The following is a 14,548-nucleotide window of genomic DNA, read 5'->3' on the forward strand; positions in this document are numbered from 1 at the left end:
GGTCAAGAGCTGTGGGTAATGACTGAAAGAACCAGGTCACAAGCAAAAACAGCCAAAAGCAGGATTCTCTGCAGGGTTGCTGGACTGACTCTCCGTGACACGGTGAGGAGATCAGAGAACCGCAGAGACCTCGAAATAGAGCAGCTGCTCCTTCGGATCAAGATTAGATAGCTGAGTTGGTTGGCCGTCTTATAAAGACACCATCTGGATGATTCCCAAGGGAGACGCTGAAGGGATGCCCTGCTGGGCAGAGGACCTGGGGAAGATGCAGGACAAACTAGCTCAGGAACATCTAAGGAATCACCACAATGAACTAGAGACGTCTGGTTTGGGCTGCGTGACATGCTGCCACTGTGACCCTCACCAGGAAAAGCGGGGACAAAATGCTGACGATGGTCACAAACTGGGACAGTGCAAGCAAACAGAACTTCACCTGCCTGCCATCTCGGCTGCAGTAAGGTAGCCCTATCACTGCCTGTCCATGCAGTTTATGCAGTCAAGCCATGTACGGTTATTCGCCAAGAACGATGAATAAAGGAAACTCATGTGGTTAAAAAAAGCATTGCTGTCCTGCAATGCATTTGTTCATTCTGAGTTGCCCTTGTCTTTCAGCAGGGTCTGATTCTGATGGGGATGCTGTATGTTATACTCTGTCAGCACTGTAGTGCCCCACAAGTTTGGAAAAAATACTAAAAATAGCACAGCCTTTTATGGTTTTTAAGTGTGGAATGCCAAATTAATGCCTCCATATTTCAAAATCAACTTGTGTCCTTCATGAACAAACCGTGAACGTCATGATTTGTACTGAGTCGTTCCCTTCCCTGTCTTGCAATGATACACGTATACAGACATCTGAAAGAGTCACACACACATATATATATATATATACACACGAAATTTGTAGTTTTTGTCTTAAGTGATGCAATTAATGAATGAGTCTGAATGAATCTTTTAGCTGAATGAACCCAAAAGGATTGATAAATTCTGAAAGAATGACGATTTCCATCTGTACCCATGGTTTAATGGTATGGTACTGTCATAAATTTTATTGTAATTTGCATTCTTTCAGTACTATAGCCCTACTATACAGTTCTGGGTTAGTGATTGCACTTAGATGACGCAAACATTCATTGACTAAACACGTCTTATTGCTGGACATAAAATATTGGGTTCTGTGTTTTTCTCAGCGTAGTGCTTTATGCACGATATACAGATTTACAGCGATCGGCAGACATTGCTTTTAACAAAGCATGCTGATAATGCATTCACAAGTAGTACAGAGAAAGTATAAATTGTAAAACGATCGGAAATGTAACACGATTCTTCAGAAAGTGCTATTAGCATTTACTTACGAGTGTGACCTTCCATGAGAAGTTCCTGCGCTTTCTTCTGATATGGAAGATGATTGACAGACTAACCATTATCATTACTATTAATATTGCATATGATGACTGGAGGGACTATGAATGTTCCTGATTCCATTAATTATTGATTATATACCTTGTAGCTTTGAAAATCGATTACAATTAGCCGTTAACATTAACAAGCAAAAGTTTTGAAAATCCTCGGTGTTGACAAGCAAAACTTCTGTAAAATATATAACAAAGTTGTGCAGAATTATGAGCATATTTGCCATTATACGGTTTCCTTTGAATTCCTTGTTATCAGCGCATGGTTATATCACAAAACTGAGAGTTTCCCAACTGAATTTTTTTAATGATAAGGGATACAACATCTATGAAATGATTCCTCTCCAAAATACAGTTAAAAGATCAAATGAAGGCTCGTTCTGCAGGCAACAGACTTGTTCATGATTTGTAATTTTGCAAAATCTGATTAAGGTCAACATCAATTCTCCCCTGCCCTGAGAGGGTACAGGAAATAAAAAGTAATTTCCAACAGGCCTGTCCTTTGTATCAGGGTGAAGGCACATTGCTCTAAGGAGCATCAGCAATGTAGCAGCACTAACATTTTTTGCAAATTTACAATTTGGTTACAGAAAAGAAATGATATAGTGGTTTAGCGGTTAGCACTGAAATCTCTGTTCTGTGTGGACTTTGTATGTTCTCCCTGTATTTTGAACGATATCCCTGTATTTTGCACATTGTCCCTGTATTTTGCCAGTTCTCCCTGTATTTTGCCAGTTCTCCCTGTATTTTGCACATTCTCCCAGTATTTTGCCAGTTCTCCCTGTATTTTGCCAGTTCTCCCAGTATTTTGCCAGTTCTCCCTGTATTTTGCCAGTTCTCCCAGTATTTTGCCAGTTCTCCCAGTATTTTGCACATTCTCCCTGCATTCTGCCTGCTCTCTCTGTATTTTGTAGGCACCTTTTGGATCCTCCTACAGTCTAGTAACTCATGGTTAGATGAACAGGTGTCTCAAAATTTCCAGCAGTGTGATTTCCTGCCACAGACTGGCCCCCCATCCAGGGTGTCCCTGGCCATGTGCCCTGCTTTCCTAGAACAGGTTACAGGGACACTGTCACACTGAGGGGCAATTCTAGGCCCCCTGACAAAATGTCACCTTGGGCCCCACCTGCCGAATAAAATTAATAATTTTTCGTATTCAATGGCCCCTGGAAAGTGCTGGGGCCCCGGAATTTGCCATGGTACCCATGTCTCTTGTACGCCTGGTCACAATGCATTGGATTATTTGCTATACAAAACTTATAAGACAAGGTAACTTTCTGGTGGAAATGAGTAAACATTACTCTGTATATAGATTATAATGTTCATTCTGTGTTGGTTGGATTTCCTGGAAAATCCAGTTGACCACGGCCATTTTTGAGCTAGTATCAGGTGTAATTCATGTCCCGACCTGGGAAATATGCAGGCCTTATAGGATGTGTTACCCCGCCATGGGAAACACATTTGCTTATTTTGCTTTTTCGTAACGACTCATTGAATTCGCTTTCACTTTGGTGCGATGACCCGGAGACGTCCAGTAAAAACACGCATTCAAATCAACTTCACAAAGTCGTAAACCCAGAGATGACGGCTGGGAGTTTCATCTGGAAGACAGATGAACTTTGTTTTGGTTTGACGGCTAAGATTGTTCCTGAGGGTGGGCCCTTTGCCCTAAAATGGGGGCTTTCCTCGACGGTGTGAATTTGCAAGGGCAGGGTTGGGAGGTAGTGCGACTCTGACGAGTCTGCAGAGGATTTTCTCTTGTCAAGGAACGGCTGGCAAGTGTCTCTGTTTAAGCTGCTAGCAGAATTACAATAAATCAAGCACAGGTTACAGGTATGCAAATGAACGGATTACACGGGGTTTGTACAATAATCCCCTTGGAGTTCAGACAGTGACAGCCCACTGCGCACTGCGCACTGCATAACCCTACAGGCATATTCTGGGATATTTCTCACTGGGTTATTGCAGCATATATGTGGTAGAAAGGTTACATGAAGAACAAGAGTTTTCCGTGAGTTGCGTCACTTTAAAGCTGAGCTCAGCGTTTCAGAGTTTGGGCAGTATCCATCAGGTCTTTGCCAGCCCACAATTCGGTCCAGAGATTTGTGATGCTACTGATTCTGCCGTTCTGAACAGAAGAGTCATTCACTCCATCTTTTGTTGTTTTCTGAGATGAGGCCAGCAGTGATCAGGCTTCCTCATCATATGTTACAGCACTGGGAGTCAAAACTCACTCAGTCCTCTTGTAATACAACATATAACTCACGTTACATTTCCAAAATCACTAAGTCCACAGAAATTTTCTCAAAATTGTGTCCTGCGGACTGAGAGAGTTCCGGAAACGTGCTCTTCGCTTTGTCGCGCCCCCTCATCTGTCTTCCTTTCCTCCTGCTGCAGAGTCACCCGTGTGCTCATCAAAAAATGAAGAGGAAAAAAAAAATGCTTAATTGCAGCATCAGCCACCAGCTGAAAGTGACCACCAGGTGATCGGGCCTCCCCAGCGCGCGTCACCGTTACCGAGACACGGGACTAGCGGTGAGGGGGAGCTGGAGCCTGCCATCGGGTCGCGCGCCGTTGAGCTCTGGAATAATCTAGAAGGGCGGCAGATGGCTCAGCGATGGCGCAGTTTCAAGCGGGACGGCGGGGATAATGCTTGGGCCCTGTCCCTGTCCCCGGCGACTCCTCATGATCTCTGATCGCGGCTGGTGGCGAGTGCCGGGCTGTTTTTCTCCTGCCCTGAGGAGCTGTGCTGTTTATTGCATGATCGAAACCCCCCCGCTGGCGTTCGCTTATATGTCAGAGAGCCTGCGTCCGTCCCCCGGGGCATAACACAGGGCTAACTTGTCCTGGCATAACCTGTTTACATCCACTCAGCCATGGCAGCTTGTCGTCTGCATTCACCCCATCTGCTCTTTTTGCACTAGTGTTATTTAGTGCTACATTTCCACTATTATTTCTGAGCACCCGCCACATGTTGCTGTGCGACTGGCTTATGTAATTACTGACCAGGCCGTTTAATTGCTAGCTAAAGGGTGCGGGGGCGGGGGGCGGACGCGAGCGTGTCAGCGCTGCCCCAGACACCACAAGGACATAGACATTTGGGTGACAATTGGTGCCACCGTGCCCCGCCCCCCTCCTTCTCGAAGCTCGGCAAGGCCACTGCGATTAGGCCCCGGAGGACGAGAGCTGTGTCAAAAGCTGGTATTCACCATGGCTGCCAAGCGCTGGGGCGGCAAAGATCAGAGATTTTGTCCCATCAGAAGTATCACTCTGCAATCCACCTTTGACTCACGGGTGCCAGTAACAGAGCATAAATGCCGTCACTCGACGGGGTCTTGAAACCAGCTGTGGTCTTTCTCCAGGAAACTTCATGCAACTCTCCTCCCAGTTTCAGTCATAAATACCCCAGGTCCTCCCCCCGTGACCAAACGGCGTGACTGCAGACTCGCACAGATGGCTGAGGAGTGAAACAGCCATTCCCAACTCTTAAACTATCATTTCACCGCAGATTCCCTTTTCGCCTTTCACATTAGTCATGAACCGCTCTCTTTGAGTTTATTTAGCGGGGTGTGATAAGTAGAGTAATAATCATAATTAATCACGGGAGACTATGTTTGAGCCAACAAATCTCATTAACGACCGGCTGAGAATCGCCTTCAGTAAGTAACGCGTTTTTTTCCTTCTGTGATCTATTAATAAAGCGTCCCATTCCGCGCAGCCTGTTGCGCACCTGATAATTTTGCGATTGCATATCTGTTTCCTAGTGTCTGCCTCGCATCCTAAAGCACTATGTCCAAGGAACTGTCAGCCTATTTGTAGAAAAGAAATAAGATGGTTACGGCTGTCAAAACAATCTCCAGTTTCATTTTAAAGGAGCTGAATCTGTGCCCTGAAACAAATTATTTAAATAAACTGTGAGATGGTAAGATGTGTCCTTGAAGACCAATTTATGGTGATCCTACAATCCAAAAAAACTACACTGACCTTCAAAGGCCACATTTTACATATATGAGAGCTTTCCACGTACTGGCCCTCGGCACTAACCCCACATATACGAAGGTAACGCACATATTCTCATCTCCTACAGCGTTTTTTTTTTTCTCAACGGCAGAGGGCGCTGTGACCACATACCACCTGTCAGATTAATACGGAACTCGACTTACCAACTTCCCGGCAAACTTTACCAGCAAAAAAAAAAAAACACTAGAAAGAATGTCTTGCATTTGCATTAAAATGGCATTTTATCGGTGAGTCTTTCGATGTAATATATTGCTACGGTATATTTTATGACGTCTCAACATTGTAAACACTTTATAGGAATTACTATTTGTTTTTCCCATAATGCAAAGTGTCAGCCGTATACTTTCCCATTAATTTCACATACCTGTTCGCTTTGTGATTTGCAGCTGATCCGCGCCAATGTTGACACAATGGCGTCCGCGATAATAGCTGGGAGCAGCAGGCCAGCTACTGTGGCACCAACACAATTGCTTTAATTATTTCCTTGGACGAGTTTCTCTGCCTATTAGCCAGTTCAGGTTCTGTGGTTGCTCGCCCCCCCTCCCGTCCATTGTCGTTTGCGAAGCCATTGGTGTGAGCTGGCCCACTTTCTCTGTCCCATCAGTCAGTGTGAAAGGCTGTGGAAGGCCAGACCTATTGGGCTCTGATCCGTATCTGTGGGCCCACGACATGGGAAACGGGCATGGGAAATTGCAACAACGCTGGGGAGACCAAAAGGCAGTGTCAACAACGAGTTAGCTATGTTTTTTTTTTTAAAAGACAGGCCCCTCCCCCTCCCCAGGCTGCCCATACAATGCACAGAATAGGGCCAGCTTTTCATAGGATGAGCTTCAGCAGACCTGGGAGAATAATGGAGTCAAGGCCCAGCCAGAGTACTGGGGAACACAATTAGCAATATTGGCTGATTTAAAGAGGCTGTTAACTTAAAAGGCCCCTCTGCACATCTCTAGTTGGGGTAAAAGACACCGATGTGCAGTTTCTGGCTCTTTCTAAGTAAAAAAAAAAAAGTAACTGCAGATTTTACAGTGTCCTACCAGAAAAATGTGATAGGCTCACAGAAATGCGTTGCACCAAGAGTCCTTTCCCCAAACTCTCAGAAAAAAAGAGTACCGGTTTGTACCTTTGCTTGTCACTGGGGCTGTACCCTCAAGGGTCTGTCAATTGTACCCTTAGCTTAAAATGTACAGAATTGTAAGGTACAGCCCCAGTGACAAACAAACTGGTCCCCTTTTTTCTAACAGTGCAGGATAATCCCGACATACGGATTGTAAGGCTTTCAAATTTGGCAGATTATGATATTATTTTAGGATCTGGAGTTTGAAAGAGCTAAATCGCATGGATGGAACGTGAACATCATGGGTCTGAACGTAATTTTTGTCCTTTATGTTCCTCTAGAAATGAGATCTGAGATCTAAGTTTGAAACTGCACGTATGTCAAAGCAGAATGTGAAAAACGTGGTACCTACAGGTTCTGTGAAAACAAAAACACAACACTAAATGAAAACCAATAGTGCTTTATCCTTGTTAACCACAATGCTAGGGACACAGTATTTTTTTTATGAAAATGAAACGTCAATAATACCGTGAAAAAATGAGAAAATTCCGGAATTGTGAACGTAAAAACACCGTACATGACCTTACTACACGTATCTACACGTACAGAGGAGCCAGTGTACATTTCTTTTTGTAATATTAACCGCGCTGACATATCCGAGGGGTGTGTTCGATTTAATTTGATATATTAAGTAACAGGATTTAGCAATAGTAAATTCCAGAAGACTAGGCAATGTGCGATTATGGTAATTCTCCCCATTTTTGCGCCCATTATATTTTCCACTACTTGCTCATAGTACATGTTTACTTTCACGCTACCATGAGAGAGGCGTCCACTGCGCCAGTATTACATGCTGATTGCATTTTCAATAGAGTATAATCCGACCCCATCCACTCGGTGGATCCAAGCAGGGCAGTTTCTGTGCATAACCCAGGTGTTCCTACAGCTCCTGTATTAGTAATTCAGATTTCTGGGGAAAATAACGCCCACAGCCTGCCTCTTTCAGTAATTTGAAACGGGATAAAACATCGTTTGATTTTAAGATGTGCACGAAACAAACACCCAGGAGATTGTGCGTGATTCACGACAGTAGTCTGTAGAAGGTGCTTTTATTAGTGTTGTTTTTTTATTTTTATTTTTACTGGGAAGCAAACGGGAGTGAACGGCGACGTAGATTTTTTTCCCCCCATCTAGCTTCCTGAGAAATTTTTGCTTCTTTCCCCAGCCCGTGTAAAACGATCTCCTCCGGGCAAAGCCTTTTGTACTGAGTAAGGGGGAGGAGAAGCCCCATTCTCTCCTTCATCGTCATTTTTTTCCTTCTCCTTCTTCCCTGTTTCCTGTTCCCGATGTAACTCCGGGCGGATGTCAGCCGCTCTCACAGGTGTGCCTCGGTAAAGTCGCGGGTTTCAGAGGAAACACACCTGAATTAATCATGTGATCCGGTACCTGGGCGTGGAGAAAGTCTTCGTCGTCTCTCCGCGGCGTTTCGTTCCCAGCGCCAGTCTCCTTTTCTCACTCGCCAAGTGCTTCTTAAGCTGCCCCGTTCCCCGGGAATGCTTGTTTCCTGTTGTCTTCTGCTTAGCTTTGCCAGGAGAAAGATGTGAACTTTTTCCCAATCCACATTGTTCGTATCTGGAGGATTACATTTTTTGATTTTTTTCCTGGGGAACAAAACAAGAAAACTAGGACGACAGAAGTGTTCGCGCACGAATAGTGTTTCCAAGGTGAGTTCGATTATATTTGTTCTTTTTTCGATTGGTGACGTGAAGGTGTCGGGGACAGATTTGAGTGCCTTTTCGGGTTTATCGTGGCCATCAGCTGTATCCATTGCCGAAGTTTTTTTTAAAAAACGCCATGAATTAAAACAATCTGAGGGCGGAAAACACAAACTGGTTACAGAGTAACTAGTAGGAGCCGCTACGGCGGATCGCGGCTGAGCTGCATCTGCAACAATGTTGCGATCAAAAGGGAGCCCGATCCAGCTTTGTTTGTCAACAGCAAGCCCACAGTACGCCGTATTTAAAGGTGTGCAGGTCGGATCTCAACCATGCAAGTCCCCTCATCCGCCATGCGATCCCTCCCAATTTGTGACAATTCGGAGAAAATGTTTAGAGGAGAAAGGTTGGTTTCCTATAATATGGGTAGAAAGGATTTCGAGTAGCGCGGACCGGCGTGTGATCAGGACGCTCCCATCAGTTTTTAAATAAATGTTTGTTTAAATTCCTAGTAAATCAAAACGATTTGCCACATTGTATCGCGACGTGAAAGTAAAAAAAGAAACTACACTGTGTATTCCCAACTACAATCGGCTGTGAAAATCGCTGGGAGCAGAAAAGCAGATCGCTGTTTTGTGCCGATCGTATGTGCTTTAACGATACTTTGCTTTCGTTATCACATGGAGTCCTATTGACAAAAGCTGGGCGGCATATTTTCCACACTGTTGCTCTGGATCAAATTCCACGTTTCGACATATAGCTTAAGGAGTCTTAAGACGGACTAAATGGACCCGATCCCTTTGTCGTACTGTATATAATAATAACACAAATAAATGTGATTTATTGATTATATGGAATGTGGGTTTCCCTCGAAAGAAGTTCTTGGTTTTATCACGTTTTAGGTCGTCAACGTGACTGGAGTCCTCGATTTAATGAGAACTGTTAGCACCTGAATTCAAAAGCCGTAACTGATAAAAGGGACTATGTTTAAATGTCTCATTTTCTAGTGAGTAACTCCGCTGTTTGTTTTTCTTCGTGTTGAACATGAAAACAGTGGGTCCATTCATGTGCTTCCTGGGTCTCTTGATCTGTGCTGTCAATCCGTACCCCCTAGTTCCTGGACCTGTGTATCTCTCACTGTACAGCCTTGTCTCCTCCTGAATCGGGTAAAAAAAAAACCCCACCCAAGCATCCCGTATCTTTACATACAGTCCCTGTTGGGGGAAATGCCTTACAGTAGGGATTATATTCCTATAAATAATTTTTTGATGTTGAAGTAATGGCTGCGCTACAGGATCAGAGTAGATCTCGCGAAGGGGAAGCAGTGTTGCATGGATCTGGGTTGGTGGAGGTATCGTTGCCAGACATTGGTCATGGATGAGCTGGACTCTTCAGTCTTGTCGATTGGCCCTGGATTGCGGGTGTTTAAAGTGGGTCTCTCTGTCCAGCCGTGCAGGTGTTGGTAAATTCCTTTTCCATAAATAGGAATGGACTTTCCTCTTAGGCAGCCCTGCTGGTAATTGCCATGCAGCCCCCAGTAAATTCTTCAGCCGTCGGGCTTTCGAAACATTTATTAGTCTTAAAGCTTTTTGCTGCTTCCTGGTTTGTGGTCATGAGTGTGGGAAGTTGGGCAGCTACAATGTAAATCAGGAACATGGATTATTATGTAAATTTCCACTAATACAGTCATACTACATTTCATTAATAAAGTGGTATTTGCTTTACAAACAGGTTATGGCGGGTGAATCGCCAGTTTCCGTATTTGTTGGGATGCAATCATCTCAGTGGATTTTTTTTATTTATTTACTTATTTAGAAGTTTTAGTTATACAACTTGTTTCACTGAAGGTTGTGAGGACTATTGGGTCTCACCTGAATATAGCTCAGAGGTTTGGTTTGTGGTCTCATTGAATATTGATCCCCGTCGCATTCAAATATTTGCAGCCCATTGATCTGCTTCTTCAGAAGGGGGCTGCTATCTTAGATAAGCAGCCTAATGCAGACTTGCTGTAGGCCATCAGAGTCTCCACTTGATATCTAGTTGCTGTTTACTCCTCAGCTCCGCTTGACGCAAGCTCGACTGAATCTCTCGGCCCACGAGAAGCCCCGCTGGGGGGGCACCGTGGGTCGGCCTCTTCCCACCCCCATGCTTTGACCTTATTTCGGGGTGAGAGTGGCTCTCTGTGTCGGTGTGCGTGTGGCGATTGTGGCTGTCCGGGTGGAATGCCCGTTTGGTATGTCTCTCTGTGGCGGTGGTCTACGCTCACGAGGTTGGGTAGACGTGCTTTTGGTTTAGTGACCTGACTGATGTGGTTTGATGGTGGGTTAGCTGTGTATGTGTAAACTTGGAATAGGAAGATTGAGTATATGTGTGTGTGTGTGTGTGTGTGTGTGTGTGTGTGTGTGTGTGTGTATACGTGTAAACACTCACACATATTCACATACATGTGGATTTCCTGTTCTCAGGTTTCTGAGTTGCGTGTGGCTCAGTGATCAGGGGGGCCCTGATTCAGCAGACAGATTTCACAGCTGGGCCGTTGATCGAGGCCTTTAACCCGCAATTTCTTCAGGGACGGTCTGACCCTGATCTCCTTCCAAAATGTATGTTGCTAAACAATTGAATGAACGTATGCAAAAATTCAAGATTAACCTTGGACTGGGGGGGCAGACTATAGCATAGGCTTTCCGAGGCTATAGCCCAGGGCAATGGCAAGGAGGGAATGGTGACGCTTCTAAAGTTTGGTTGATCGGACTGCCGGCAATGCCCCCCCCCCCCCCACCCCGATTGGTGAGTTTTATCGCTGAAATTCTTAGTTTGATTAGCATATTCTTACCGTTCCATCTCTTAAAATTCCCTTTCGTTTCTCTTTCGGCTCCAAACAATAGCTCAAATTGCCCACTTGGGGGGGGGGGGGGGCTACCTCTGTCAGACAAGGGGCCCCCAGAGAAGCTGCTGCATCCCTGCTGTCTGTGTGTGTAGATCATGTATAAGTTGCATAAGGGGACCAAATGTCCCCATAATGTGATTATTAACCTGTTATTTTGATGTTGTGAGGGACATTTCTTTGGTCCCCACAAGGGGAAATTCAGTTTTATAAAAATCTGTGACTGCAATCAAAAAACGAAAAATGTCAGAATTCTTATTTTATTTGCTTACTTAAGGTTAAGGTTAGGGCTGGGTGGGGGTTAAGGTTAGGGCTGGGTAGGGGTTAAGGTCATTGTTGGGTGTAGGGTTTTGGCCATAGAAATTAATGGATGGTTGTCAGAGTGATTTCACCTAGAGAAAGGCCCTTAATCCCAGTTACATCAGCGCTGGGTCAAAATTTCTCATATGTCTATCTCGTATGTCCTTTGCCTTATATAAAATGTAATACATATGATATATGCGTATTTGGATTCCTGGCCCATCGCACCGTGTCTCAGCTCCGCCTGTCAGTTACGGGCTCTAAGCAGCCGCACACCGTCGCCCACTCACCAGCTCCTTCAGCTTCATTACCGCGGCTAACGAAGGCGCCGTGGCAGGGACCAGGCCCTTAGGTGAGATCACACTCATTCTCGCGCCTTCTAATGAACAGCTGTTGGCACTGCCGAGCCCGTGGGCCAGATCTCGCCTGTGTTGTCGCGTCACCCTCACAATAAAACACCTCTTCCCCCCCCACCCTGCTGGGGCCACCTTCTTCTTCCTCCTCCTCCCATGGCTCCCCCCTCCCCCCCCAGGCCGTATGTGAGTGTTAAATCTCTGACCCCAGGGCAGGCTTGTCCATTCGGACATGACCGGGTGTTTCCATGGACGTACTGAGGTGGCCTTGCCCCCCCCCCCCCCCCAGCCCACACGCAAGAAGTCACCTGCTCTTCAGTACATTCTCCAGCTGAAGATCTGACCCAGGAGTGACATCTTGGAGCTTTTTATGTGATATTTTTTCATGCTTGCTTGTGAAGTGCTGAACAGACTGACATTTAGTACTTCAGATATCAATATGACTCTTTAAAATCTCATGCGGGATGAAATAAAATTAAGTTGTCTAATGTGTCAGTCAATTCAGTGTTAAAATGTTAAGGAATGATTGAATTGCAGCGTTGAAACTAAACTGGTAGGTTTTTTTTTTTAAGGTGCAATAATGTATTTGCTTCATTCAAATGAAACTCTTAAGTTAGTTCCTGTAGTTCGACATGCAGAGCCTCATGCTAAAGACGCAAAGGATTGTGGGTTCACATTCCGGGGAGCACAGAGAAACTGCAGCCCTTCTCTCCACCCTAAGTTGATTTGGATAAAAGTGTCAGATAAACGAGAAAATGTAAATTGATGGATGGTTGATTTTAGGTAGAGTAAATTTATTTATCTTCGTCCCTGGAAGGTAAACGCTTGTCTCGGAAGTGGCCTGTCTTTGTGAGGAATGGCTGAAAAATGACAAATCTCGTGGCGCTTCCTGTCTCCTTAGTGCGTGTTGGATGTTTTGTAGGCGAGTGTTGTTGCGATAGAGGCCAGTTTCAACACTCGGCAGCAGAATCCATTAAAAAACGTAAGCGGAAATGGGGAGGATGCTGCGTGTCGAGATCATTTAGAAAATATTGGCTATATTGTACTAATGATTAACCCCTCCTGTGTTTTATGGTAATAGCCCAGCACGTCCCTGTTTTTTTCTTTCTTCCTCGTGGACTTTTGAAGATTAATTTTTACGAGGTACTAACAGGTTTTGGCCCCGGACTGGGCTTTCATCTGGCCGAACGCGGCGGCTAGTGAGCGCGTGCAGATATCGGCGAAGGTCAGTCCAACCTGTGCGAGTGCCAATGCCGCGGTTGCCAGATCATGCCTGGACTTTGAGTGTGTGCATCCCAGTTGAATCTAATTGTATTCAGCTACACCGGGAGATCACTGCCAGCTTAGTAAAGCAGCCATAAAATTTAGCTGGCTTTACTTGCGGTATTGCCTGTCTGTATCGGTTATTTATAACCATGGAGTAAATGAGTTTTCGGCGCGGTTGCAACTCTTCTTTGACTCTGTACGCCACGGCTCGGGCTGAGGGTCGTGTTCTCCAGCACTGAGAATGAGTTTTAAGTCTGTGTTGAAGAGTGCAGCCTAATTAAGGTTCTGGTGTTTTTCTGCTGGATGAAGGTGATTCGTCTGCTGTGTATTTTTTTAATGACGGTGACGGAGTCCCTGGACTGAACAGTACTGCGGAGGCTGTCGGCCAGCACATTCCTTTCTAGGTCTTGTTTTCGTTTAGTCTTCTCCCCTCAGAAAAATGCGGTGGGGGAGGGGGTGTTTTGAGAGGGCTTGGCCCTCATAGCCGCCCCCAGCTGTAGGGGAAGGCCAGAGAGGGAAGCTGATCGTTTTGTGACCGGGTGTCATTTCTGCTCTTCCACTCTAGATGGCGCTGTCCTTGGCAGGGCGATTAAATTCTGGGGATGTCATACAAAATGAGACGACTCATGCTCCGGTCCCTGTGGCTGTCTGGGAAACTTTTTCCCCACCCCTCCCCCCCCAGCCAACCGCTCTAACCAGAATCCACTCGCATCTGAGAATCGATCCAGTCCCTGCCTATGGCAGGACGCGAACACACTCCTAGGTGGCCCCGTGTGCCTTCCTGGGCCTGATAGCTACCGGACTTCGCCTTCCGGAGAGGTGATGACGCGCATTCGTTCAGCCTGACTCACCCGCTCCACTGAAAAAGGGAAGAGTTTCTTTGGGGGGGGGGGCTACACCACTCAGGATTTGCAAGTCTCCGCTTTGTGTAAACATGCCAAATGGTTTTCCAGTTGGTCGGCACAGGCACATTCTTTTTTTATTTATTTATTTTTTTGGGGGGGATGGTGGTGTGGATTTAAGGGTTTTTCAATAGAACGGCATGTGACCATTGTCTTGCCATAGCTGAGTATATATCTATTGTATGTATGAGAGCCGTTGAGAACCAGAGACAGATTCCCTGTGTGTGAACATACTTGCTGAATAAACCCGATTGTGGTTTTTGCGGTGCTTTACTTTTAATTGGACCAGCTTGTCTGCCTGTTGAATTCAATTTGGGCTTTAACGTCACGCCACAGCGGCTCTGGTCCGCACTGTATCTCCCAAACATATATAGACGTTGTTCCTATACAAAGTGGTATTTCCTGTTGGGTTACTTCCTCTCGACCTGTCGCAAAGCTAGCGTTGATTTTTCTCCTGTTCAGACCTGTAATGGCAGGCTGAGACCGGGGTCACGGACCTTTCTAGAAGCTGTGCTCTTTTCTCTTTGTAGCCGTTAGGGGCCCTTGGAGTCCTGATGTTTATCGCGAATCCTCTGGCAAATTGGGTCTCTAAATTGCATGGCCATCCAGAGCGTTGGGGGGGGGGGGATACTTTTGGAGGTTTAT

At 45.6% G+C, this 14,548-nt stretch overlaps 1 protein-coding gene across 2 annotated transcripts in view; it reads left to right on the forward strand.

Moving 5' to 3' along the window:
* Positions 1 to 5,004: 5,004 nt before the first annotated feature.
* Positions 5,005 to 14,548, forward strand: part of LOC111833234 (plexin-B2) — a 68,764-nt gene continuing 59,220 nt past the window's right edge. The window contains exon 1 of one of the 2 annotated variants that reach the window (XM_023791282.2): positions 5,005 to 5,068. In XM_023791282.2, the coding sequence (XP_023647050.2) occupies positions 5,020 to 5,068 (49 nt within the window). In that variant the 5' untranslated portion in view covers positions 5,005 to 5,019. Of the gene's footprint in view, positions 5,069 to 7,399; positions 8,208 to 14,548 lie in introns of those variants that run through there. The other variant, XM_023791283.2, reaches the window with a different exon arrangement.

The sequence above is a fragment of the Paramormyrops kingsleyae genome, chromosome 1, assembly GCF_048594095.1.
Source record: "Paramormyrops kingsleyae isolate MSU_618 chromosome 1, PKINGS_0.4, whole genome shotgun sequence".
NCBI classification, from domain to species: Eukaryota; Metazoa; Chordata; class Actinopteri; order Osteoglossiformes; family Mormyridae; genus Paramormyrops; species Paramormyrops kingsleyae.